General features: G+C 32.5%; 1 protein-coding gene across 2 annotated transcripts; it reads right to left on the bottom strand.

Annotated features, from left to right (window-relative positions):
- Nucleotides 1–959: 959 nt before the first annotated feature.
- LOC136810800 (TNF receptor-associated factor 6-like) lies at nucleotides 960–24,528 on the bottom strand. 2 transcript variants are annotated; one of them, XM_067067391.1, is made up of 12 exons: nucleotides 20,330–20,513; nucleotides 20,032–20,092; nucleotides 17,786–18,039; nucleotides 17,476–17,515; nucleotides 15,648–15,761; nucleotides 14,265–14,417; nucleotides 13,724–13,786; nucleotides 13,186–13,403; nucleotides 12,543–12,662; nucleotides 4,736–4,800; nucleotides 1,954–2,425; nucleotides 960–1,091 (listed from the first exon to the last, which is right to left on the bottom strand). In XM_067067391.1, coding segments are annotated over exons 3-12 (1,458 nt in total). In that variant the 5' UTR covers nucleotides 17,998–18,039; nucleotides 20,032–20,092; nucleotides 20,330–20,513; the 3' UTR covers nucleotides 960–1,090. The 2 variants fall into 2 exon arrangements, with proteins under 2 accessions (XP_066923492.1, XP_066923493.1); XM_067067392.1 differs by lacking the exons at nucleotides 20,032–20,092; nucleotides 20,330–20,513 and adding an exon at nucleotides 24,469–24,528.
- Between the last annotated feature and the right edge of the window lie 1,088 nt (nucleotides 24,529–25,616).

Here is a 25,616-nt window from a genome sequence, read left to right as displayed (position 1 = left end):
CTTCCTTGTAAATGAAATCTATTTTTATCAGCGTGTGTTATGAATTTTAGAAGCTTTCATGATTTCTCTTTAAAAATTTCGGATGTAAATATTTTGACAAATATTGTTTCAATTGACTTGAAATTTTTTCCATATAAATCAGAAAATATTGACTTGCTATCTGAAAATATCAGTTAGAAAGTGAGGCACCCCGCGGTGTAGCGCGGTATTTCAAATGAAAAAGTACTATTTATAATCTTACAGAAGAAATTTCTTATAACTTTACTAATGAAAACAATGTTTTTCATTTTTTTAAATTGTCATTCACCAATGTTTTACAGACCCTCTTGATAATTAAAAGTTTTTAATCGTGGACGATAAATGCAGCAGCAGAATCATTGGCAAAGAGGAAATCCAAATTTCGCGAGTTTGAAATTAAAAAAGTTAAATTTCATATCAAATTTTAATATCAGGGACAGAGATAGAACAAGGCTTTTTTAAATGTGTGTTATCCAGCTCCGCTATATAACATATCCCTGTTTTAATCAATGAATATTTTATCGATTACAACCATCTGGGGACATTAAAAGTTTTCCAGGCGGTGAACCTTGATTTTTCAAGAGGTTTTTGTTCTTTTTTCAGATTTTCAAGGGAGTTACCAAGATTACAAATTTTATCGTGGAATACTGACTTTCTACCTAACAGAACCCAAAGTGTTGTTGTATGAGGAATAACACCCTCACAATCACAAGTTGATTAATCAGGTGTACTGCAAAGATCTGTATTGGACCCATTGCTCTTTCTCATATTATATTAATGATATGTCACTTACAGTTGAGTCCACCCTTGCTTTTTTTGCTGACGACTCGCTCTTATACTGCATTATTCGTAGCCTACATAACACCACTACTCCAAACGACCTTGACAAGTTACAAAAATGGGAAGACGATTGGTCCATGGAATTCCATCCTCTTTGCTTGTACTGCCGGCAATTGCCTTGGGCAGAGTGTTTGGGCTAGTACGGGATTCCGATTTGAAAAATGACTCAGTGATTTGTGGAAATGTTCGAAGGAAAGGAAATGTTTGTGTGATCAAACCATCAAAACATCGATCTGTAAAAATACAATTGATGATCATATTATCAACCAGTTATTTTATAAGAAAACATTTTGCACACCACAATACCTGCGTTATAGTGAAATTGATCCTCTCATACATCGTAAAAAAATTATTATATTATACTAAGCCTATATTTCTCTATTGTAATCTCATGGTTGATTGAAATTCGATTGACGTTTTTGTTTACGTTAATTTGTAATTTCCTGCGAACTTGCAATCTCCCTCCTAGATTTTGTAATTTCCCGCGAAAGTGAAATTTCCGTCGTTTGGAAATTCATCACCTTTTTCAAATTTCTTACTAACTTCGAAGGCTTAATTAGATGGAATATCATTCAATTAAAACTCGAATCGCGCTTCTATGACTTTTTTCAGACCTCTTTTTAAAGTTTCAGATTGATTTCCAATGTAAAATTGACGTCTTTCAGAATTGCTAGAATTTCAACCCAAACCATGAGATTAACCAGGAATCCCATTCTTGTTTTCGTGAAATTCTGGATAAATTACCCTTGGTCAAATTTCGAAATGTTTGAAATTTCTCTCGTTGCACTCGGGAAATTTCAAAAAATTTCAAAATTGACCTCGGGAAATTTATCCCGAATTTCCCTCATAACCATGAGATTACTAGTACTAATCCTTATTAGTGTCGGAGAAGCCTTGTAAGAACAACTAAATTTTAGCTGTATGCTGTTCTTAATTTGCGTGACTAAGAAATAGGATTTCTTACAATTGTATTGTTCTTATAAAAGATGTTATTCGTATAAAAAATCAATTCAAATTAAAAATCTGCGTTTCATCAATCCTATCCGAAAAAAAATATTTCCACCCTAAAAAAACATATATGGATATTTTTCTTACCAAGGGGAACGAAACGATCGAAAGATTTCTTTGGTAACACCATCACAAAAAGACTGTTCATCAGGGCGTCGACCATATTTGTTTTTCAATTCATGATTCGCTCCTTTGGCCAACAACCATCTGATGACGTCATGTTTGTTGTAATATGCTGCTTTATGCAATGGTGTGCTGTTCATATTGGTTCTTCCATCGATCAACGTTTTGATGGTTTGTTGATCAAACTTTTCCAAATAACGAACTTTTCCATACTGACCAACACGATGAAGAACGTTCATACCATCATTGTCCACGAGCGAAAAATCTTGTGGATATTCCATCAAGTGGACGAAAACGTCAAAACGATCTTTATAAACAGCCATCACGAGAAGTGTGTAACCAAAACCATCACGCAACGAGTTGATGACGTTTGGATTTTGTTGGAAAATTTCTTCGAATTTCGTGAATTTCTTTTCGTCCAAAATTTTCCAAACATCTGAAGAAAAAATGAAGAAATTCAAACTTTTCACGCAGTAAAAAAATTTTCAAAAAAAAATGAACCTCAATATCTCAAGAACTAAAAATACTTTGGAGCTGAAATTTTGCAAACAGAACGAGAAAAATATTTCCGAATTGATGGCGAAAAAATTTTGAATTTTGAAGGAAAACTTTTTACTCAGCAAGAAATCATTTTTATTCGGTCGGTAGATAATTTTCACTTAAAAAAATTTTAACCTCGAGATCTCAGAAACTAAAAATATTTTGGAGCTGAAACTTTCCAATCTGAACAAGAAAAATATTTCCGAATTGATGGCGAAAAAATTTTGAATTTTGAATGAAAACTTTTTTCTCAGTGAAAAATCATTTTACTTAAAACGGGAAAAATCCGTGAAAAATAAAATTGAACTTCGATATCTTCCGAGCAAAGAATTGTTTTAAATTGAAATTTTGGAATTAGAATTTCCATTTAGTTTGTGAAAAGAAAAGACTTTATTTATTTGGGCTGAAAATATTTTTGTTGAACAAAAAACTTATTAACATTTCTACGCTGAGAATTCAAAAAATCTCCAATCTCACTATTCTAAGTTAATTTTCGGATTTCTTTTCAGATTCATGGTATTAATTTTAACGAAAAGAGCAAAAACTTTTTTATGGGACGCTAATAAGATTTCTTTTAAAAATTATTTTTAAAATGTCTCTGAAATAAATTATGACCATTGTTCTAACGAATGAAGTTTGAGAAATCTATGAAAATCTGGTCAGAGAAGAAAATATTTAGGCTTTTGTTAACGAAACTTCTATTTCATTCACAGCCCAGTAGCTTTCATTCTTCCCGTCTTTTCCTACGCTACTGAAGTCCTTGACAGCCTATATTGAAAATGCATTAACTTTTAAATTTTTAGTTTAAGCCGAAAGAGGAAAAACTAAAAAAAACTCATTTCTTTTTTTAGAGAGAACATAAAAGCAAAGTATGAGTTTGAATAATGGAAAAGCAAAGAAAACGAACACTGAAAGTTCATAGAATCGTTCTCTCATTCTCTCGCAGTAAGTAGTCTTTGCAACCAAAAGCAACCAAAAGACAACAAACTTCCATCTCTTCAACAACAAACTAAATGAAAAGCGCGCCAAACTCATTTTATATCATTTTCAGAAGAAAAAAATGATAACTCTCTCGAGAATGAAATTAACAAGACTATAATGTCAATTTCATTATCAATTGAGTATTTTCTGACCACCCTCCCCCTGTTCGTAGTTGTTAAGACCATAAATTTAATTTAGCCACACCCTGGATAAACAACTCGATGGAGAGCAAATCATTGCACTTCCATTGTTTCAAAAAACAATCGAGGATCGAGCTTTTCCGCAAAGGACAACTGTCACGGCAGCTTCCAAAATTCTGATTTTGAAAAAATGACTAAATAATAATCTCTTTTTGTACTTTTGCTCCCCGAAAAGTAGGTAATGAAAACTAAAATAATTAACGGAAACATGTATTGAATCTGTTGGGACAAAAATAGTAATTACACCCATGGGGGTATTGGGAGTGCGCGGAAATGTGCCGCTGGTCAGGGTCTCTTTTTTCCCCTCAATTAGATTTATGAGAAAAAAATCGATGGTGTTTTATTACCCCGAGGTGAGAGTATGAAAAAAGTAAAATTTCACCGAGTCTGATTAGGGGGGTCTCAATCTCACTGGGGTGAGAATGTGAATTTTCACCGGGGCACGCACAGCAAAATTTTCAATTGAATGGAAAATGATTGCAATTGCTGCAGGCAAATATGTAAGATAACTTTAGAATGAATTATCTTGAGAATAAGTAGATGAAGGATTGACAAAGAATTTTATTTCACTCAAAGGTTTTGTTTTTAAATAGGAGTGATATCGTTTTCTTACTCATCAATTTTAATTCACAAGCTTTTTCACATTGGATTGACACGGATGTGGAGTAAGATTTGTCAAAACATTTTTTGCTTATATAATAAAACAATAAGGAGACCGAGGGAGACACTGTCCTGTTATGAAACATGTGTCTGATATGAAACAGGAACACTTATGTAAATTAAAACCTTTAACTGCTCTACGCAAAAAAATTGGAATTTTTGACCCAGTTGACCTACATAATTTAAATTTTGCAGAGAACGGAAATTTCCGATTAAATTCAATCGGATTCACTTATTATCACACTGTGATGTGGATTAGAATTTGGCCATTATTGGTAATTTTTTACCGGGTTATCAAGGGGGCGTTATCCACCGGGGCAGATTCGACCGCGTCACAGATACAGGGGTGTTAAAATTCAACTTACCAAAAAACGTCAGCGTTTCACCCTGGAACACTATCTCACGAATTTTCTTTCCGTCCCATTTGGCTCTAAAAATACCATGGAATAATTTGATAAAACAAGCTAAAACAAGTAGTTTGGACTACTCGCACTAGGAGACATAAAAATAGTTGAAAATATAGAGTTTGGCTCTAAAGTAAACAATGAAACAAAACAATTACAAGAAAGAAATGGAATAAGCAAAGATCAAAATTCCATTGTAAAAAATATCCAAAATTCTTCCAGCGAAAGACTCTTACAGAACAAAGAAAAAATTTCTTTGGGGATGAAAATCTCATACTTTTGAACAATTTGGCATCCGAAATTTATTGATAGTTGCCATTTAATCATTTAGAAGAAAGGGAACATTTTTTTAAAATTAATATTCTTAGGAAAACACCCTTCTGATTACCGTTTTTTCGTAACGAAAAACTATATACAAAATACAGTGTATGAATGACAACTTTTACTAATGAAAAATATGCAAATTTACGCTTGTCTAGTTGGCGCGATAAGTTAAAATATTCCTGACGTATGTGTAAAGTGAAAGATAGATAGGAAAGGGAAAATAGGTTTGCGCTCTGAGCATTCAGCGAAATATCTGCGGGCGGAGTTGCGTAGTTTATTTGTTTTGAAGTTTTGCTGCTTTAATTGGTTGACGTCTAAACTAACTTTCGGTGGAAAACACTCGCATAAAAGTCAATCCTTTATTAAAAGTCAAGGATGGACTGGCAATTTGCCTGCGAATATAAACAACATTGATTGTAATGGCCCTAGACATCGTTAAAGACGGCTATGGTTGTGTGTTGTGTGCCCGGGGGGGGGGGGGGGCACTCAAGGTAAATGACCTACCAGACGTTCGGCAAGGGTAGGTTTTTCATAGTTCAGCTAGTGCACTGTAAGGGTAGGAAATTACAAGACTGCACTGAACTGCACTGTAAGGGTAGGAAATTTTGGTAAAAGGCCAATTTTTTGGTAAAATTATCACAAAATTGGTCAATTTTGGAGGAAAAATTCCACATTTTCTCGGAAAATTGCAAAAATTTTCGCCCTTACGGGCGAGAATTTTGGAAAAAGTGCACTGTAAGGGTATGATTTTTCATGCAAATTCACTGCACTGTAATGGTCCGATTTTAGAAGCCAAATTTTGGGCCGAACGTATGGTCGATTTCAGATCGAGTGCCCCCCCCCGGGGTTGTGTGGTGGCGGTGAGATTTAGAGCTTTTGGTAGTACGACTTCTTAAATTATATTTAGATAGCCATATAAGCTGTCGAAATTGACTTTTCCAACCGATTGAAATAATAAATCACATTTAAGAGCTTCAATACCGTTGAGAAACTATAATTAGTTCCTAGTGTTAACTTTCTTTTATTTTAGAATTTACCCGATGACTGACAAAATGTTTTGTGAGTAATGCTGTTTTTCACTATTTTGTAATTAATTTAGTGATGTGTTAAATGATTCTCAACAGCATAGTGTGCAAGGGGGTTCCGGTGTAGCAGAAAATAAGTACTCCCTGAACAAAAGTACTCCCGGAGTAAGTATTTCCCGGAAATAAATACTCCCAGAGTATTTTTTTCCTGGGGAATAAGCACTCCCTCTAGGAAATAGGTACACCCCTTGATTTAAGCCAGGGAGTACTTTTTTCCTAGGAAAAAAGCACTCCCAAAAAGAAGACTCTCCATTGTATGTGTTCGAATGTTCGAATTAAATTTGGAATGTTTTGAGAAAAAACTCGAATGTTTATGTTGTTCAAGCTTCTGAGATGAATTTCTTTATTTTCAATCAACATGTCGACGAGTAATAAGCACGTCAATTTGCAGGATGTTGAAAAATATATTAGAAATGGGCAGTACCCCACTAATATAAAAAAGAAAGGGGCTAAAAGTAATTTTCGAAAATCATGCAAACATTTTTCAATCGTTCATGGTCATCTTACATTTAAAGGGACCAGAAAAGTTATTTTTGAAAATGAAAGAAAGCAAGCCATCATTCACGATGTACACGATAATGAAAACACCCCTTTGTGAGCTAAAGAGCAGCAATTGTAAAAGAGATTCGAAATAGATCAAATACCCATTGACGCAAATTTTTCCCGCTTTACACTGCGAAACTGTTTTTTTTTTTCGAAGTTTTCTTACTCTTTTACATGTGATGTATTAAAGTATTTTTTATTTCGTTTATTTTGTTGATGACAGATAACACTATTGATTCTGTGTAGAAATAATTTTTCTCCTTTCCATTCTTTCATTTCCCATATTGATTTTGCCTTCAATCAAATACTTTAGTCACGAACAGGTTTTTGGCAAAAAAATGAAAATGGCGAAACTCCTAACTACTTAAAAGTTCAAATTACCCTTGTTCTTGTTTTCAAATTGACAAATAAGGCATACCAATCCATTAAAAATTTCATAACGATCAAGAAAAAAGTCAGATACAAGGTACTGTAATGAAAAATTTCCCGATCTCAAAGTGAGCACTTTCTATTTCATTTTTCCGTGATTTCATACTTCATGCTGAGATACAAGTACAGCGTTCAAACATACGCTCATACTAGAAAAGATAAGCATCAACAGAGAAATCAAAACGTTTCCTGGATTCATGAGGTGCTAAGAATTATGATAAATGAGCGCTTTTTTAATTAGGCGTGCTTATTTCCTAGGAAATTTATACTCCCGGAAGTACTTATTTCCCAAAGGAGTCGTTATTTCCTAGGATAAGAGCACTCCCGGGAGTATCAATTTCCTAGGAAATATATACTGGGGAGTACATATTTCCCGGAAATAAACACTGGGGAGTGCTTTTTTAGGGGAGTACTTATTTACTGTGACACCGGGTCCCACCTAAAAGTTCAGGTCCCACTTAACCCTCAAATTCCCACCCTCAATCCAGACTCCCAAATCCTAGCTAAATATGCTATCCCCACGAAAAATTATACTTATTCGAGGAACGAAACAAAAATTCTTACAGTATAATAACTAGTACAGTGGGTGAAAAGTCATTTCACCCACTGGTGCGACCACCCTGAAAATTTGATTAAACTCATTTTGATTTTTATAATTATCTTTCCACCTGTCTGTTGGATTAAAAATTTGCAAACTAAGTAAAGTTGCTTAATATACCAATTGATCAAACCGGAAGAATCTCACATTTTGTTAACTTAAGAAGTCAATTAATTACTCAATAGTTCGGCAACACGTTTTTATTAGAATAACTTCCTCCAGATTATTAGAAAGGCGAGTTGGCGAGATTTTAATAAAAATAAGCCCAATGCAATATGTTTTATTTGTTAATATTGAACAGTACACTAACTGCAATCGCCTAATTTTAAAACCCCTTGTAAGAACTAATTACCGAAAGGTAATCTGACTTCAATCAAGAGTTATTGATTTGATTCTTATAAAGTAGATGCTTATAAGAAAAATAAATATGCTCATCTTTTTCGCCATCCTTTGTTTACCTTGTAAGAACTAATTACCAAAAGGTAAATTGCCTTCAATCAAGAGTTATAGATTAGGTTCTTATAAATTAATTGCTTATGAGAAAAATAAATATGCTAATCTTTTTTGCCATCCTTTGTTTACTTTGTAAGAATTAAATACCGAAAGGTAATCTGCCTTCAATCAAGAGTTATTGATTTGATTCCTATAGAGATTAGATGCTTATAAGAAAAATAAATATGCTCATATTTTTCGCCATCCTTTGTTTACCTTGTAAGAACTAATTACCAAAAGGTAAATTGCCTTCAATCAAGAGTTATAGATTAGGTTCTTATAAATTAATTGCTTATGAGAAAAATAAATATGCTAATCTTTTTTGCCATCCTTTGTTTACTTTGTAAGAATTAAATACCGAAAGGTAATCTGCCTTCAATCAAGAGTTATTGATTTGATTCCTATAGAGATTAGATGCTTATAAGAAAAATAAATGTGCTCATATTTTTCGCCATCCTTTGTTTACTTTGTAAGAACTAAATACCGAAAGGTAAATTGCCTTTAATCAAGAGTTTTTGATTTGATTCTTATAAATTAGATGCTTATAAGAAAAATAAATATACTCATATTTTTCGCCATCCTTTGTTTACTTCATAATAACTAAATACCGAAAGGTAAATTGCCTTAAATCAAGAGTTTTTGATTTGATTCTTATAAATTAGATGCTTATAAGAAAAATAAATATACTCATATTTTTCGCCATCCTTTGTTTACTTCATAATAACTAATTACCGAAAGGTAAATTGCCTTTAATGAAGAGTTTTTGATTTGATTCTTATAAAGTAGATGCTTATAAGAAACATAAATATGCTCATCTTTTTCGCCATCCTTTGTTTACTTCATTATAACTAATTACCGAAAGCGAAAGGTAAATTGCCTTTAATCAAGAGTTATTGATTTGATTCTTATAAAGTAGATGCTTATAAGAAAAATAAGTATGCTCATATTTTTCGCCATCCTTTGTTTACTTTGTATGAACTAATTACCGAAAGGTAAATTGCCTTCAATCAAGTGTTATTGATTTGATTCTTATAAAGTAGATGCTTATAAGAAGAAATAATATGCTCATATTTTTTGCCATCCTTTGTTTACTTTGTAAGAACTAATTACCGAAAGGTAATCTGACTTCAATCAAGAGTTTTTGATTTGATTCTTATAAAATAGATGCTTTGCTTATAAGAAAAATAAACATGCTCATCTTTTTCGCCATCCTTTGTTTACTTTGTAAGAACTAAACACCGAAAGGTAATCTGTTTTCAATCAAGAGTTATTAATTTGATTCCTATAAATTAGATGCTTATAAGAAAAATAAATATGCTCATATTTTTCGCCATCCTTTGTTTACTTTGTAAAAACTAATTACCGAAAGGTAAATTGCCTTTAATCAAGAGTTTTTGATTTTATTCTTATAAAGTAGATGCTTATAATAAAAATAAAAATGCTCATATTTTTCACCATCCTTTGTTTACTTCATAATAACTAAATACCGAAAGGTAAATTGCCTTTAATCAAGAGTTTTTGATTTGATTCTTATAAATTAGATGCTTATAAGAAAAATAAATATACTCATATTTTTCGCCATCCTTTGTTTACTTCATAATAACTAATTACCGAAAGGTAAATTGCCTTTAATGAAGAGTTTTTTGATTTGATTCTTTATAAGTAGATGCTTATAAGAAACATAAATATGCTCATCTTTTTCGCCATCCTTTGTTTACTTCATTATAACTAATTACCGAAAGCGAAAGGTAAATTGCCTTTAATCAAGAGTTATTGATTTGATTCTTATAAAGTAGATGCTTATAAGAAAAATAAGTATGCTCATATTTTTCGCCATCCTTTGTTTACTTTGTATGAACTAATTACCGAAAGGTAAATTGCCTTCAATCAAGTGTTATTGATTTGATTCTTATAAAGTAGATGCTTATAAGAAGAAATAATATGCTCATATTTTTTGCCATCCTTTGTTTACTTTGTAAGAACTAATTACCGAAAGGTAATCTGACTTCAATCAAGAGTTTTTGATTTGATTCTTATAAAATAGATGCTTATAAGAAAAATAAACATGCTCATCTTTTTCGCCATCCTTTGTTTACTTTGTAAGAACTAAACACCGAAAGGTAATCTGTTTTCAATCAAGAGTTATTAATTTGATTCCTATAAATTAGATGCTTATAAGAAAAATAAATATGCTCATATTTTTCGCCATCCTTTGTTTACTTTGTAAAAACTAATTACCGAAAGGTAAATTGCCTTTAATCAAGAGTTTTTGATTTTATTCTTATAAAGTAGATGCTTATAATAAAAATAAAAATGCTCATATTTTTCACCATCCTTTGTTTACTTCATAATAACTAATTACCGAAAGGTAAATTGCCTTTAATGAAGAGTTTTTGATTTGATTCTTATAAAGTAGATGCTTATAAGAAAAATAAATATGCTCATATTATTCGCTATCCTTTGTTTACTTTGTAAGAACTAATTACCGAAAGGTAAATTGCCTTTAATCAAGAGTTATTGATTTGATTCTTATAAAGTAGATGCTTATAAGAAACATAAATATGCTCATCGTTTTCGCCATCCTTTGTTTACTTCATTATAACTAATTACCGAAAGCGAAAGGTAAATTGCCTTTAATCAAGAGTTATTGATTTGATTCTTATAAAGTAGATGCTTATAAGAAAAATAAGTATGCTCATATTTTTCGCCATCCTTTGTTTACTTTGTATGAACTAATTACCGAAAGGTAAATTGCCTTCAATCAAGTGTTATTGATTTGATTCTTATAAAGTAGATGCTTATAAGAAGAAATAATATGCTCATATTTTTTGCCTTCCTTTGTTTACTTTGTAAGAACTAATTACCGAAAGGTAATCTGACTTCAATCAAGAGTTTTTGATTTGATTCTTATAAAGTAGATGCATATAAGAAAAATAAATATGCTCATCTTTTCGCCATCCTTTGTTTACTTTGTAAGAACTAAATACCGAAAGGTAATCTGTTTTCAATCAAGAGTTATTGATTTGATTCCTATAAATTAGATGCTTATAAGAAAAATAAATATGCTCATATTTTTCGCCATCCTTTGTTTACTTTGTAAAAACTAATTACCGAAAGGTAAATTGCCTTTAATCAAGAGTTTTTGATTTTATTCTTATAAAGTAGATGCTTATAATAAAAATAAAAATGCTCATATTTTTCACCATCCTTTGTTTACTTCATAATAACTAATTACCGAAAGGTAAATTGCCTTTAATCAAGAGTTTTTGATTTTATTCTTATAAAGTAGATGCTTATAAGAAAATATAATATGCTCATATTTTTCGCCATCCTTTGTTTACTTTATAATAACTAATTACCGAAAGGTAATTATTACACCTTTAAAACTATTGAGTGACTTGCAAAAGTTCTTTCCCGCGTTTTATCAAATTTGGTCATTTGGTCGGTTAATATATTACGGAGGTAATCGAAATTGTTATTATCTCCTCAGTATTGCACTCATATGAAAATCTTTTGAGCTTAAAACCCTGCATATTATATACCAATCGATCAGAAATTTTATGGTGATTAAGAAAAAGGTCAGAACCATGGTCTAAAAATTTCGATATCAAGAGATACGAAGTACTTACGTTTTCTAAGTTTTGAAAACGAAACCTAACTCAGCCCCTAGAGTATCTCTTTTGTGCAAACTATCTGGATGTGACAAAATAAATCGCCCATATCAACGTTAAATCAATTTCCATTCAAACCAAGGCGCATCTTCTTGGTCAGTAAAAATTGCTAAAAAGTCTTCACGAGGAAATTACACAGTCCCTAAAAGCAAGACTACTTTCGGCAATATAATAATAAGAAGGGAGATGTAATATAAAAGTTTCAATTGAAATCTTCATATTCAAAGGACTCGTGATAAAATATAAAATATTAAAGTTATGTTAAAATAAGATAAAATATTCTGAGAAGTCTTTCCTTGTGAACTAGCGTCAACAAAAGAACTGCAATGCCTCTGCTATGGAATGATAAAATGTTCATAATCATATACCATAGTGTCTACCCCCTAACCTGAAGGGATGAGAAGGGATTTGTGAATTTTTGTAAGGGGTTCTATTGGTACCCTATTTTCTTAAATAGGGCTGACCTTTAGCACCTTTGAATGTGGGCAAAAGTTAAAAATTTCATTTTAAGGAAAAAAATAGTTCAACTAAATTTCATAAGAAAGCTTAAGGTTTCCTACCTAGAGGGAGGGGTTCTTAAGTAAACAATAATGGTCTCAAAAGCTTTAAAAGAGCTAAATACTCACGAAGCCGGTCGAAAGGGATTTGTTGGTTGTTGTTGTTGCTTGTCCTCTTCCTTTTCGTAAATTCGAATTGGAGGTCTGGGGAGAGTTTTCGGTTTAACTGTCTGTTTCACCGTTGGTGAGCTGATAAATAAAAAAGTAGGGTGGGTATAATGAGAGATATACTTGCAATAAACCAATTGTCACTGACACAATCCAGTTAAATTGGATCAATAAAAAATTAGGCTAGCGGCAATAAATGAAAGTACAAGAGTTGAAAAAAGTTATTGCATTTCACGGGCTTAAGAGTAGCCTATACTAGACGTCACCCGCGTTTTTTTTACGCAATTAACGAGATGAAGAATTTGCGTCAAAACACTTGAAAGGCTTCTATTTTTCGAAAATCGTCAAAGTGGAACTCACTAAGAAACGGGATGAAAAATCCCGGTTTTTAGTGAGGTGCTCGCTAGCTTAAGAGCGCCTTTAACGATTTTTGTATTTTTTCTAGGATTTTAGTATGCTAGTGCGCGATATAAAAGTACTCAGGCAATATAATTTTGATTTGCTATACTTGGTCACCACTAGAAGGGAGACTTTCCAGGCTGTAGGAATAGTTTTAGAAAATAAAGATAAAACCAATCAAAAGCCAACACACTGCTTTAAATACCTTGAACTGGTTGCCATGGGTAATTTAGTTCTTTCGAGTTGCGTTGTTAGTTCTGTAATGTGTTTACTCTGCAAGTTGACTGTCGTGTTAAGTTCTGTGATCTTCTTATCCTTCTCAGAAACAAGTTCTGTGACAATTCTGTCATAATGAGATTTGACAAGCTCGATATGACGTCTTGCTGAATTGGCAAGGTGACGCTCCATGTGTGGTTTGTATACCTGCAGTATGAAATAAAAACAGCAAAGTGAACTGAAGTGAACAAATTCGAAATGTCAAAACAACTTTGTAAGAACTGGAAGTTTGTTCAATATTCCAGGGCTGAGCATTGAAGTAATCTTAGGTGCCTAATAAACGCCCTGTCCCGTTTGTTATATTTTTCGATTTACTAGCCGCGGATGTTTGCAGGACCCCCCTTGTATAGTGAATTTTAGAAAAAACTTTCATCCGTCGAAAAAACAAATCCCTTATTTTTCTCTAAATAACCCTCGATTTAGTCCATAACCAACTGGGTACAATTTCCCTTGGCAATTAGCCTCACCTTTTCATGGCAACCAAATTGCCAATAATCACAATGCTGCTTGCATTCTTCATCATCGTGTTTCTAAAATGAAAAAATAAAATCGAGAAAAGATGGTAAAAAAATCTCATAAGCTACTCATTCCTTGGACAAGACAAATCCAATCAACTAAGAGAGCATGATTACTTAGGCCTCCGTAACTTCGAGATGGCAATACAGGGATGGGAATTGATCTCTGATCGTATGCTCGCTTAAAAAGCTAACTTCCAGTATTTGGTTTTCCTAGTTCTAAAAACCTGACAATTTTCAACACATTACGATAAGGGGAATTCACTTTCAAACAGGAAGAACTTCAAGTCACATATCCAGCAAAAAACATAACTTTAATTGTGTATTTATCGAGAGAAACAAAAAAGTATTTTGACAGAAGTGAACTGCTTGACCGTTTATATACAAACCATGTACGAATTTTATCCCAACGTAAATTAATATTCCTATTCACCAAGTCACTGAAACAGGAGTATTTTTATCTAAAAACCAAATTTAAAAATTAAAGTAGCACCTTTTTATTGATGAAGCTATACTGGGCACCACATGTTGTGCAATTAACCAAACGATGTGTACACGTCAGTTTGTGTTCCTCCGTTTGATTACGTACGACTTTTTGATTACACAGACGACATCTGACGTTTCTGAAGCCACAGCGTTTACGGTGCTATGTACAAAATACATATGTCTAACTCCTTTATCATTAATTGTTATTCTACTGGTGACTCTAGAAAAACTTAAATGATGACACGTCATGAAACTTTAAATTTGAACATCACAAAAACTAATGATCAAAATAGGATCACATTTACACCATAGATGCATATTATTGGGAGGCAGCAATTCTTTTTCAGACAAAACAAATTTTTACAATCATCTGCAAAAATTCTATTCTTTTCTCTTTCAAAAGTTATTCCGGGTAACTTGCATCAGTCAGTCTGTGCCACTAACTCGATCGGGAAAATTCTTCCAAAATTGAAAGACTATTCCGAAATTGGAAGAATCCTCCCGAACGGGAAATTAATTAACACCCAAACGGGTTAACGAACTTCCAGATCGGGAAGAAGCGAGAAACTAAGGAAAACTCGATCGGGTTGGAACTTCCCGTTTGGGAAGTTTATGCAGTTTTTCACAATTTAACAAGATTTCTACGGTAAAGTCTACTTTTCTTTCGGTGAAAAACCTTAAAATTTGATGCTTCTTAACCTCCAAAGAGTTTCAACTTTCGCCGGTCATAGTACTGCTTCGCCGAGATTCAGTCAATTTTCAACTTCCCAAAGAGGAAGAATCTTCCAAAACGGGCAGAAAAAAATAGAATTAGTTTTTCCCGTTCGGGAAGGTTCTTCCCATTTCGGAAGAATCTTCCCGATCGAGTTAGTGGCACAGACTGTCAGTGGAGGGAAACTTGCATAGCCCCCAAATGATTACCAATACCTCTCTGGGAAAGATTTCATAAACTTTTGATTTTTTAATTTTGATTAGAACTTATCGAGATATTACAATCCTATGTTTTGTGACGTCAAAAAGACTTTTTCCCTTATTTCTCAAAAAAAAGACAGAAAATTAATTTCATTGACAAGCATTTCTGAAATATATTCCCTAATACGTTTTTTTGACGTTAAAATGACCATGCCGAAGACCCCCAGTTTTCCGCAAAAAACTTATGTTTTTTTTTGGACATGTTTGTCTTGACATGGTGATGAGCACGGTAATTTTTTTAGAAAGACATTTTTAAACATGCAAAACGTATCATATATAATTTTTGAATTTGCAGACATACTTTAGATTCACAAATTTTCTGGGTTGCTTTGACACACTTCAAAATTAGCTGAGCTTTATGTAGATAGAATTTTCTCATGAATCACAACCAATTAGGAAATATGAAGTATGTACCTACCTGATCTTTGTAGTCGGCAATGGAGCCTTGCCAAGTGCAGCCTTGTTCGTGCTGTTTGCAGCGAGCTAGTCTTTCGTGCTTGATTTTTCGGTCATTGAACCGACTTTCCTGCTTCTAAAAATTAATTGACAATTTTGCTGACATTATTTTATGTAATCATCAAAGATACCACGTGTAAACACTAAAGCGACCGAGGATGGCATTCATAGCTTTGCATATAAGGAAGTTAGGCAAACATCTCATAATTTTGCGCTTGTTTTTCAGCATTTTAGTTCCGCTTAAATTGTGTCCTGGTAGCATTCTTATCTTGAATGTAAGGAAATTCCCTTTTTTATATCAGAAGTAGTTATTAAGTGCTCCATAGTATAAGAAAGCCGCGGCTTTCTTATACTATGAGTGCTCCGTGTAGGTTAAAAAATCACTCAACATTGTATGTCACTAAACGTGTAAAATAACATATGGGAGCAGTATCTTTAGATACACGCTTTTTATAGAACAACCAGTAAGTTATGGCTCTGTGGCTGGGATGTTCTGAATTTTTTGAGTTTTTAAGACTTAAATGTACTTGCCATATTAAGTAAAATGAAAATCGGTACGTCTCAGTAACTTCTGAATCTGTGGCTCAGATTGTTCTTAATTTGTTCTCAGGTTTTGCCCAAATTTAAGCCGTGTATTTTTATAATTTTTTTCTTATAAGAAAGCGTTTAACGCAGGGCACGGATGCCTCTCTAAGTAGACGCCAAAACTAAATGGGCTTTTACTTTTGAAACTATAACTGTAAATCCCTCCCTTGGCAGTTGACATATTTATTAGCATTTGAAGACTGAATTTTGTCTCAGATGAGAAGTCAATTTTAAAAAAAATCAGTGTAGGGCTAATACCATTCCTTTTGAAAGCAAATTCAACTCTATGTGTTTGTTTTGCTGCGGTGGTACTTTAATGAAAGTTACGCCTAGTTCTATCAGGTTATTCCTGTTTTTTGTTCAAATCACTTTTTATAGTGAGTAAAGTACACCTAAGTGTTAAACTTAGGCTCAAAAAAGCTTTTCAAATTTAAAAGCTGTTAAAATCTAATTTAAAGGGGAACGTAACAACTTTTCAATTTTGTTTTAAAATCCGAAAATCGTTTGGTTCGACAATGAATCTTAGAATTTCAAATATGTATCAACCCTTTATGTTTTTAAGAATTGTTTGACAAGCTTAAAAAATTACGATACTTTTAGCTGTGCTATGCCGTAGACGAGATCACAAAAAGGGAGAAGCTTATTTTCCGAAGCAAAAAACTCAAATAAGAAAGGACTTTTATATTATGCTGTTATCTGAATTTTCTATTTTCATCTTTTATTTTTCATTTATTTTTTTCTTCTTATCGAGCAATGAGTCATCCAAAATTTACCAGGCATACCATTCTGTGTATGTATGACTCTGAAAAACATGCCTTGAAAAACGCTAAAATTGTTACTTAGTCCTGACTATATCCCTCTATCTCAGTGACGACATATTCTGAAGGGTCTGAAGTCAAGCTTTTAAAAATCAAAACAGAGTAATTTTGGAACATATTTTCACCAAAACGTAAAAATAGATTATGTTAACCTTCTAGGTTTTATACCTTTAAGGTGTTACAAAAGAAAGGAAAATTAAAAATTAGTTGAGGTCCCCTTTAACATGACTAGGACATATAATTCCAAATATAACATATGTTAAGTTTTTGCGTACAATCATCGTACAGCACACAGCCATTGTAAACCTTTGAGTCATTGAACTACCTTGACACAAAAGGTGTAACAAAGACCCTTAAGATACTAAAAAAGCAAATACTGAAATTTACCTTAGTTTTGTCGTAAGATTCCTGACATTCACAGCAGGCTCTGAAAAGTATAATAAATACAAAGTGGTTATAAAACAGCTATTTTTATCAGACTGAAGAAATATTGGCCACTTTAAAAAAAAGTTTGTTTTAAAAATTTTTGTTTAACGATGCCCAAAAGTTTATCGGCGAAATATTACTATAATAATACTAAATAAATATGATAATATTTTCTTTCTCTAAAATTTGCAAAAGGAAGCTTCGCGATTGTTTTACCTCGTAAATGTTTGTAAGCGTATGTTGTTAAGTTCGTTAAAAAGTATTGACTTACACTTTCTGTTTTTCCCATTTTTCAATGCAGAATTTGCACCCTGCATGTCCACATGGCAGCTCTGTGAACCCTCTTATTACCATCGTACAAATTATACACTGGAAATCGGTCTCCAAAAAGTCGAATGGATATCCAGCGTTTTCGTCTTCGTTGCTAGATGATGAGGAGTAACCGTTGGTGTTATTGTGGTCGTAATCACGAGAAGCTGCCATTTTGGATTTGGTTTTTCTTTAGAAAGTAGACCTTGAAGGAATCTGAAAGAACGGAAGAGTGACTGCTCAGTTTCCAACCTTAGAGAAATTTTATAAGGAAAATTCCTTCATTTTACTATCCTACTTTCATGAGTTTTTGTGGCCATTTTCTTGATTTTCTTGAAAAAACAACCCTTTCTAGAAACTGTCTTTTTTTTACATTTTTTTGATTTCATCAGTCAAACGAGAAGCTAATATATAAATTAAAAACACATACAATTTTTATCCCCATTTAGATTTAAATGGAGCTTTTTATCCCTGCTATGGGAAAAAAGGCTTCAAAATGAATGTGAGACAGGGGTGTTTCAAAAGAACTATTATTGATTCCCTCTGTTCATTTGCCTTGGAAGTTTGCTTGATATTCCTGCAGATCTAAGTTTAGCAGTCTTCTTAAATTGTCTGCTTTATTTGGTAATTTTGAGCCTAGTTGAGCTTGAAAGTGCCAGTCCTATAACAGAGCGTCAATAAACAAATGAATCGGAAATCTAAGAATCTTTTAGATTAATAAAATTTTAAATGATAAAATTTATAATTGGGATATATCAGGTTAAAGAGCACTGTAGAGATTGTGTAATGTAGGAAATATGAAAGCCGAAGAGGGAGTAGATTAAAATAATGCATTATCTTAAATTAAAAATCAAAACCATTATGTAGAAGTAAAACAACAAAAAAAGATGCCTCAAAAGTCAAAGGTCAAAAATCGCTTAGCAAGTTAATCCGATTGAAATTTGATTGCAAAAGAAAATTAAAACTACTATTGAGACGAAAAGAATTACTTTTTAAAAGAAATATTGGTAAGCGTTTTATATCTATCTTTATTTTCCTTCTTTTGTAAAGCAAGGATAAAAACGGATATCTTGATAACGTTCATTACAAAACCTAATTTGTATGTTTTGGGAGAAATATTTCGATCTTTTGTGACCTCACACTGTCAATTCGATGAAGGTGTATATTTAAAGATCTTTTATTTTAAAGTATTGTCTGTACTTTTGATACCATCTCTTTTTTCCTTTTTGAATAAAGGAACTAAAACAGTGATATTTTTTAATGGCAAGAACTATATTTGAATTCTTTGCACTTTATCTACGCAGTGATTAAAATCGATGAAAGAATTTCTATCTTATTCATTGTTATCTGTTACACCCTACCCTGAGTATCAGAGGTTAAGTTTTCAAAGAAAATAGTAACATCTGAAGACAAATAATAGAAATTTTATCGCGCATGTGTCAATCTAATCACTGTAGAAAAAATCAAAGATGAAGAGCAAATATTACCATATTAATGTCTAGCAGACTGTATCAGTATGCAGTTTACTATTTACGAATTCCCCAGAAACCTCCAAGTTTAGTTGAAATGAGTTTATTTCGAAAGAAATCTTTTACATTATCCCCAAATGTATAACAGTAATTACTAAACTTTTAATTATGGAAATGTTACTTTAATTGAATCGAAATAATAGACACACTTTATGTTATGATTCTTTATCACTGACTCTTTTTACAAAGCATTGATGACTTTTTGTAAGTTGTGTTTTCAACGACGGGAATAAAAATATCGACTATGACGCTCATCCAAGATCTTGGATGGTCGTCATGGTTACTTTTGTCTTCGCTGATTGCGCGATGAATAGAATCTCGATTCGTCGGCACAGCGTAAATATATGATTTTGAGCTGTGCTTTTCACGGTAGTTACACCCCTGTCACAAATTAATTGATGTTTTTGCGGAAAAGTAACGGAAGAATTCGGAGTTATGTTCCTGATTTTGATGGTTGACCAACCAAAAATGAACATGTAATTTATGATTATCCCTTAGTAGTAGATGTTATATATACAAACAAAACCTAAAATGCCCACCGAGGCAGTGAGACATGGTTGTACTCATATTTTCAAAAAAATAATATACCTTCAGGGAACTATTTTTTGCGTAAATTAAAAACAAATTTAGCAAAAGAAAAGGAAACAAAACTACAATATTTCATTTTAGATCGACAAACCTTAAGCGATGAGCAGGAGGGTTTGACCTTATTATTGATTTGGTTCCACGTAGTAATTGAGCTGAATAAAGAAAAGCAAGAAATATACTTCGAAAATGATCATTATTTTTAATGCCTTTCAACAATGAAAGTTTTGTGTTTTCTACTTAGTATTTCAATCAAAAATCAAGAATAATTAGATCGTAAAACGCCAAAGCTAACAAATAAATAAATATCAATTTTGTCTAAATAAAGTTTGTCAAAAAATTATAATTAAATATTGATAATCAGGGAAAGAAATGTTTAATCGAACAATTACCTGTTTTAGTGCCCAAAAAGTTAACTCGAAAGTGACACAATCAAATTTCAAATATAGCGTCAACAATAATTTTCTGAATATGTATAAAATCTTACAGAATATTCTCTAAATGAATTCCTCAAACAAAGTCTCATGAAGTAAAAAATATGAAAAATAAAGTCTTTTCAATCAATAATCACGTTGATCCTGGCGATACAAGATGCAAAATGTGTTTGAAGTGGGTGTGTGATCATTTACCCTTTATTAAACAACACTAAGCATTATGGGTAAATTTATGCATTAATTAATTAAGATCATATTTTTGTTTAATCAAAACTATTGTTTTATAACAGTGCTAAACAATAGTTGACATAATTAGACACATGTCTATAACTAGTACACACCTCTAATTAATTGTCCTGCATCAATGAAGCGTAATGGGTGGATTATAGTTATAAAATCAGTATTATTAAAGTCGAATCTAAAAAGGCTTCAATGTTTTTTAAATTCCTTTCCCTTTTATTAAGCTTTGTGGACCTTAATCATAAAAAAATCAATAAGAAGTGCTGAAGCGACATTAAATGAAGTCCTAATTAAAATCGAGGATAATTCAAATTTTTTTTTAAACAACTCTAAATAGAATTAACTAAGAGCCTTGTCTTATACTGAACTGTTTACAGTTTGAATCTAATTTGTATGTACCAACCATCTAACGTTTTAGATTACAGGCGTTGAAAAACAAAAACACAATTTCTCTCTTGTGTTCGAATGTTGCGTCCATTCAATTGAGACTCAATAACAAATCTTTTAGCCCTGCAATACAACTGTCAATCATTTTTAAGAAAACTGATTGGATGATTAATGTCACGTGGCCGGTCAATATTTCTCCATAGTGACCAGTTATGAAATTGACATCATTAAATGTCAATTACTTTTATTACTTTATTTTTGCAGGGCTATAAATGGATTATTAACCTCAGAAACCTGTCTCTCTTGCAAAATATCGACCTCGTTCGCTCGTATTGGACCTCGCTTCGCTCGTTCCAATACGTCGCGAACTCGGTCGATATTTTGCAAGAGAGACCGGCTTTTCGGTTAATAATCCATAATTAAAAACTTTTAATTTGCTAGACTTGAAGTTACTCTTCAAAGGAAAACTGAATTGCAGATTCTGAGGGAAAAGTTTAGAATTAAATCGAATAACGCCGCTCCGTCTTTTAAACGCCTTTACTTTGAAAAAATTCTTAAAAAAAGTCCTTCGCGCCTCTTTTAAACATTCTCTTTTGAATAAACGCCTCCTTTTTAGTAAGGGCGTTTATTTAAAACTAATTGCTATGGGGATGAATGAGACAAAGGAAAAATTAGATACATTGTACGATACAAATTGTTGTTAATAATAGTTTCAGTATTCAAGCAGATTTTAACCAGGCTCTACAACTATGGCCATAATATTTGGCAAACAGGCATTTTCCTGGCTCAGATTTGTTCTCTTAAATTGAGACTCGGTTTTCTTATAAAATTGTTCCATCAAAAATTTCAATAGAAAAATGCATCATAAGTCAAATGAAATGAATTTTAAAGTTGTTTCAAAAGAATTTTGAATGATGAAACTTATAATGGATGTCACTTTATTGAGGATGGTTTATGTTAAGGAGTGTAGAGATTTCTTGTGTAATGTAGTAGGAAATGTTAAAGCTAAGGAACTTTAATGACAATAGATTCAAATGCATTAATCTAAATTTAATTTAAAACCAGAAGACTTTGCAGAGGATTAAATGAATAAAAAGGATGCATTGAAAGTCAAAGGTCAAAAGTCTTCTAGAAAGGAAAGCCGATTTAGAAAATTTAATACTAGTGAGATAAATGGAAAGTTTTTAAGAAAGCATTCTATATCTTGCCTTTATTTTCTTGTAGAGAGGTTACTTCTTTTGAAAAGCGACGATATAAGGATGTCTAGATAACCTTCATTACAAAACCTAATTTGTATGTTTTGGAGAAATTCAATTTCTTGGGACATTACGCTTTGAATTCAATCCTTATTATTATATCTTTAATAGTTAGCCTTTATATATGAATCTATCTACGTAATGATTAATATTGATGAGAAAATATTCCCATCTCATTCATTAGCTATCTATTACACCTCTGTAAAAAAATTCTTTATGATGAAGAGTATTATTGGATGAAAGGAGATGTATAGTAAACGCTTTTAGGGTTGCCCAATATCGGTCCAAAAAATCGCAAAACAGGTTCATAACCATTGCCGAAATGGTATTATTAGAGTTTTTATTTATTTCGTAGTTATTCAGAATTCAGAATTCAGAATGTAAGTTAGAACACTCCAAGAAACAATTTTTGCAAGAACCAAGTCTCTCCCGGTGAATTCCTCAACTAGGTCTTATCCATAATATGTAACAGTGCAATAACTTCACTCTATTATGTAACATGACTGGTCCACCTACATACGTCACTTTCATCTAATCAGCTTTTGTAAAAGTGAGGCAATGTCAAAGGATGTTGCAAGATTACATTTCTTGATTTGGGTGTTTTGCAGAAAGGTAACAGAGGACTTTGGAGTTAAACTCCTAATTTTGATGATTGACCAAGCATTTTTGACAGAGAGGATTGTTTATTTAATTATTTCTAGTTGGGATAAAAATTGAAGGATCACTTTCCACCGGGGATAATAATTTGACCAGATTTTCTAGTGGGAATGGGTCCTCGTGGGTCTGTGAGAAGGGGGTGTTAGGGTTAATGGAATGAGTTATGCTGATTAAATAAAATGTATTTTCAGTGCAATTTCTGATTAAAACCGCTTTATTGAGATGTGTCGTGTTTGAAATGCAAAACCCAAATAAACTAAAACTAAAAGAAATTGGATGCATTATTTTAAATTCAGAGTTAGTTACAAAAAAATGATTGGAATGAGATGCGTCGAAAATAAATGACTAATCAGGATAATCCGATTTAAATTCCGGTTTAAAAAAAGAGTTAATGCCAATGAGACAAAATAAGCCGCTGGTTTTAAAAGAACAATCAACAAAAATTCTTTGTTGATGATACTATAACCTAACTCTTGTCTTTAGGTTCTTAAGTAAAGTTTTACATAAAAGCGAGTGTACAATAAAATATCTAAATAATGTCCAGTTCAACCCTAATTTGTACGTTTTGAAAGAAGGACATTTAGTAATCAAAAGAGCCTCGCACTGCGATTTTTTATTTAGGCATTTATCTTATGATTTATACTATGTCAATAGTTTGAAATAAACGATCCCAAGCTGATATATATTAGGTTTTATTTGAAATCTTTGCACTCTTTGTTTTTCTGACTGTTGTCTAAAAGTTTTCAGTATTACGAAAGAATTCCCATATCATACATTAGTAATCTATTACACCCCCTGTGTTGGATCCGTCTAGGCCAAGATTTAAGATCAGTCCTTAATACTGTCCAGTTAATACAGTTTTCAATTTAAGCTTGTTTGAACCAATCACAGCCAGCTATATTTTTACAGTAAAAATAAATCAACACAAAATATCGTGCCCGTTTTCACACCAGTTTGATTGTCATAAATATAAACTATTTTAAATGGTGGTTTATCCAACAAGCTGCGAAATTTTGTTTCAATAGTACTGTTCGAAAATCCACCGTAAAGGATTAACTATAGAAACAGGCCCTTTTTAGGTACGTTGAGTCGTTTGACGAGGCCCATATTTCCGTAGTACGATTTTCATCCATGTCTCTTAATGTTTATTGGATAAAAAGATAATACACCCCTGTGTCACAGATCCGCTGGGACTCCAATTCCACTGTAATAATTTCATCCCGATTTCAGCTCCACTAGGATATTGATTTTGATTTTATTCTCACTCGAAATTCAATGTTAAAAACTGCATTCCAAAGCACTGCTACTGGATTTTTTAATTTTGGAACAATAGAATTTTTATCCCCATTGAGGAGAACAGGGGATGTGAGACAGGGTTGTACTCACATTTTCGAAAAAAGGAGATTTCAATAGGAATTTTTATCCCCACTGAGGAAAAAAGTTCCACTAGGCAGTGACACATGGTTGTTCTCACTTTTTTGAAAAAATAGTATAAATTATAAACTTAGCAAGAGAAAAGGAAACAAAACTTAAATGTTTTATTTTAGATCGACAAACCTTAAGCGATGTGAGCAGGAGGGTTTGAACTTGTTATTGATTTGGTTCCACAAACGAATTGAGCTGAATAAAAAAACACAAGAAAACACTATTGTTTAAACAAAACCATTGCACTATAACAGCACTGAACAATAGATGGTATAATTAGACCCATGTTCATAACTAGCCTACACTTGTAATTAATTGAACTGATCAATGAAACGTGATGAGTGGATTTAATTTATATGAAAATCGAATTAAAAAAAGTATGAAGTTTTGATTTCGTTTTAAAAATTTGCTTTTTAGAACTTAATAATAAGAAACTTAATAGAAGTGCTCATGCGACATTTAATGACGTCCCTGTTAAAATCGAGGATAATTCTAATCCGTTTCAAAAAAGATCTAAATAGAATTAACCAAGAGTTTTGCCTTATACTGAACTGTTTATAGTTTTAATTTAGTTTGTATGTACTAATATTCTATAACTAAACAAGAGGGCTGCATTCGAGTTTTATCACGTGTTGAAAAACATAACTACAATTTCTCTCTTTTGTTCGAAAAGTTGCCTCCATTTTTTTTAGGACTGAATAACAAATCTTATAAATTTTTAAAGTTAGACTTAAATATACTTAAACAAAAATTAGATTGCAGATCCTGAGAAAAACGTTTATAATTACTTATTTGCCTATAAAACAAAATGAGTAGATGCACTTGCCACACGAAACACAAACACACGAAAACTTTACTAAAGCCTGAAGATGTTAAAACAATTATTGCAACCCCTGCTCTTGACGCCCAAGAGCCCAACAATGCCGCCACTACGGCCAGTACCAGTGACCATACAATATCCCCTTTACTATCACAGTCAGGATTAAGTTTGACGGCCACGGCACCAGTGAGTACGACTGCGACCAATGATGGGCCGAAGCGACTCCATGTGACTAATTTACCGTTCAAAGTTCGTGATACAGAATTGAGAAATATCTTTGCTGTAAGTTGTTTTTTCTACGCTCAGAACTCAAAAATGCATTCCAAGGAGAAGCCTGTAGCCTGCATCTGTACGTATGTAGTATTAAGTATTATAATGACTATTTCATACGTATTACTTAGAATAAACAATGGAGTAATTCCCTTGTTTACAAAGTCCATTGTAGTAGCTGACCTTCACA

Source organism: Clytia hemisphaerica, unplaced genomic scaffold (genome assembly GCF_902728285.1).
Source record: "Clytia hemisphaerica strain Z4C2 unplaced genomic scaffold, Clytia hemisphaerica genome assembly, whole genome shotgun sequence".
In the NCBI taxonomy this organism is placed as follows: domain Eukaryota; kingdom Metazoa; phylum Cnidaria; class Hydrozoa; order Leptothecata; family Clytiidae; genus Clytia; species Clytia hemisphaerica.
The sequence above is the reverse complement of the archived record's forward strand: the minus strand, read 5'-3'. Positions and strand labels throughout refer to the sequence as shown.